The sequence below is a fragment of the Pyxicephalus adspersus genome, unplaced genomic scaffold (genome assembly GCF_032062135.1).
Source record: "Pyxicephalus adspersus unplaced genomic scaffold, UCB_Pads_2.0 Sca4417, whole genome shotgun sequence".
Taxonomy (NCBI): Eukaryota; Metazoa; Chordata; class Amphibia; order Anura; family Pyxicephalidae; genus Pyxicephalus; species Pyxicephalus adspersus.
In genome coordinates, this window is record NW_027321420.1 from 1 (window position 1) to 2259 (window position 2259).

Consider the following 2259-nt stretch of genomic DNA (forward strand, 5'->3'; position numbering starts at 1 on the left):
CTTTCCCCAGAGTAATTGACATCCATTGTTAATTACTGCCCTTTCCCCAGAGTAATTGACATCCATTGTTAATTACTGCCCTTTACCCAAAGTAATTGACATTCATTGTTGATTACTGCCCTTTGTCATCTACAGCAATCTTTGATTATTGCCCACTGTGTTTTTACACAGTGGGCAGTAACTAGAAATTGCTGTCAATACCATCAATTGTTAATTACTACCATCTAAAATAACACCAACTGCCAATTTAAATCAGAGTTGGCCTAAAACAAAAAGACAACATCTTACCTGTGTGACCATGAGGAAGGAGAAGAAAAGGAGAAGAAGGGACAGAGACTACGTGGCTATAACCATCGAAGATGACAACATTGATGGCAAGAGGAAACTTAAGAAGCCAAAACTCCCAAATACAACCATCAGGCGTTTTGTGAAATATGTATTTCCACGTTTTTTCTCCACCTTCTTGTTCAGCGATTCCAAACAATTCGCTTTAGCCAAATTTTTCCTGGGATTCGGATTTGGAGGACTGCTTGGACTTACCATCTACCTAATGCTGATAGACACTCTGAAACTACCTTATCTAGCAAAAACAATAGCTTTATATTCAACAGCAGGAACTTTTGCTGCTGGTTGGAGCTTCTCATCATATTTCCGATGCAGTACCTTGATCATCATTCCAAATCTGCTGGGAAAGGAAGGACGTGCTTTCTTGTTCATCCTTGCGATGACTGCCATCTATGCAGGACCAGGAGCTAATCTACAGCACAATCTCTCAGAGGTACCCCGTTCAATAGGCTGCACAACAGAACTTCACATCAACAACACAAAGTTACTGTGGAAAGTTTTAATAACACCGATGAAATCCATCATTAAAAATATCATTAGGAGCAGGGGTCAAGCTGGAAATAAAGTGACCAACATAAAGTCTTCATTTGGTGGAATGAAAGAACAAGTGGAAAGCACATCAGGATATGACCTTCAGAAAGAACAAGAGCTGGTGCAAAAGAAAAACGCAAAATCCTTCCTGGAAAAGTTCGATATCAAGCAGCTCCTACGTTGTGACTATGTGATCGACCAAGGTATTACCAAATGTTACGAGTGGTTTGAAATAAAGTATGATGAATGTTTGGGAAAAATTGTAGTGCCAGTAGTAAGCCACATCTTGTGTCTTCCTTTAAAGTTCTCTTTCATATGTAAGATTATGAACTTGTTAGAGGGAATATGTCAAAAATACCTTCCCAAAGATGAAGGTTTTGGAGATGTGTACCAAAAGACAATATCTACATTGAAGAACTTTGGAAGTAAGCTTTTAGGCAATCTGACCATGAAGAAGGAGAAGAACGTGGACGCTGGCTCAGATATCCCTAAAATGAGCATGAAGCAAAAGGTCCTAAACATCATTGAAAAGAAAAGGGCAAAAATGGAGTCCTTATGGACATTTCTGAAGAGCTTTTTGGTTGGCACCTTCATTTTTGTCTTTATTTCTGCTTTAAATTACACAAAGAAATATAATATGGACATGCAATATGACAACTGCTATGTGACTACCTACTTTAGGCAGATTGATGCTCAAAGAAGAAAACATGACGAAAGATTTGTGTTGCCCATGAAGAAGGGAGAAACATCAAAGTTCATCTTTCCTTTTAGTCCAATGATTCATGGACCAGAGATGAGTGCTTTGAAGTCAGAGTTACTGCAATGTGCCTTTCCAATTATATTGCTGACACTGCTGATCATAGTTGATAGGATCCTTTTTCACATCCTCGATGTAATAAGACTTCATGGAAACGTCACGTACGTCTTTCAGTCTCATCACAAACTGGAAATGGAAGTAGGAGGAAATGGCATTCTGGCAGATCTATTAAGAAATATATTTGGAGCACTTAACTCATCATCAAACACAATGGAAACCACCAAGATGGAGAAGTGCCTCCCAAACCCTATTGAGATGACCTTCATCGACTACCTTGGCTGCTGTGCACCAGTGTTTGGAATGATTTGTCTGTCAGTCCTTCAAGTTTACCTCTACCGCCTGCGCCGAGTTGTGGCTTCTTTTTTCTATCCAAATAGAGAAAAAAGCAGAGTCCTCTTTCTATATAATGGACAACTCCGGGTTCGGAGGGTCTACGCCACATTCAAAAGGAAAGAAATTATGAATAAAGCTCGTATCAGCAGGAAAAAGTTGAAGACCTTCATGGGTACTGTATATCGTCACTGCAAATGGCTGAGAAAGTTCATCCGAAGACACTGCATAGTCTG

General features: G+C 39.6%; 1 protein-coding gene across 1 annotated transcript; it reads left to right on the forward strand.

Moving 5' to 3' along the window:
* Nucleotides 1-298: 298 nt before the first annotated feature.
* LOC140321461 (E3 ubiquitin-protein ligase DCST1-like) lies at nucleotides 299-2198 on the forward strand (the record flags this gene model as incomplete). Its single annotated transcript, XM_072398209.1, has 1 exon — nucleotides 299-2198. A coding segment is annotated over exon 1 (1900 nt), but the record flags the coding sequence as incomplete, so codon positions are not given.
* Between the last annotated feature and the right edge of the window lie 61 nt (nucleotides 2199-2259).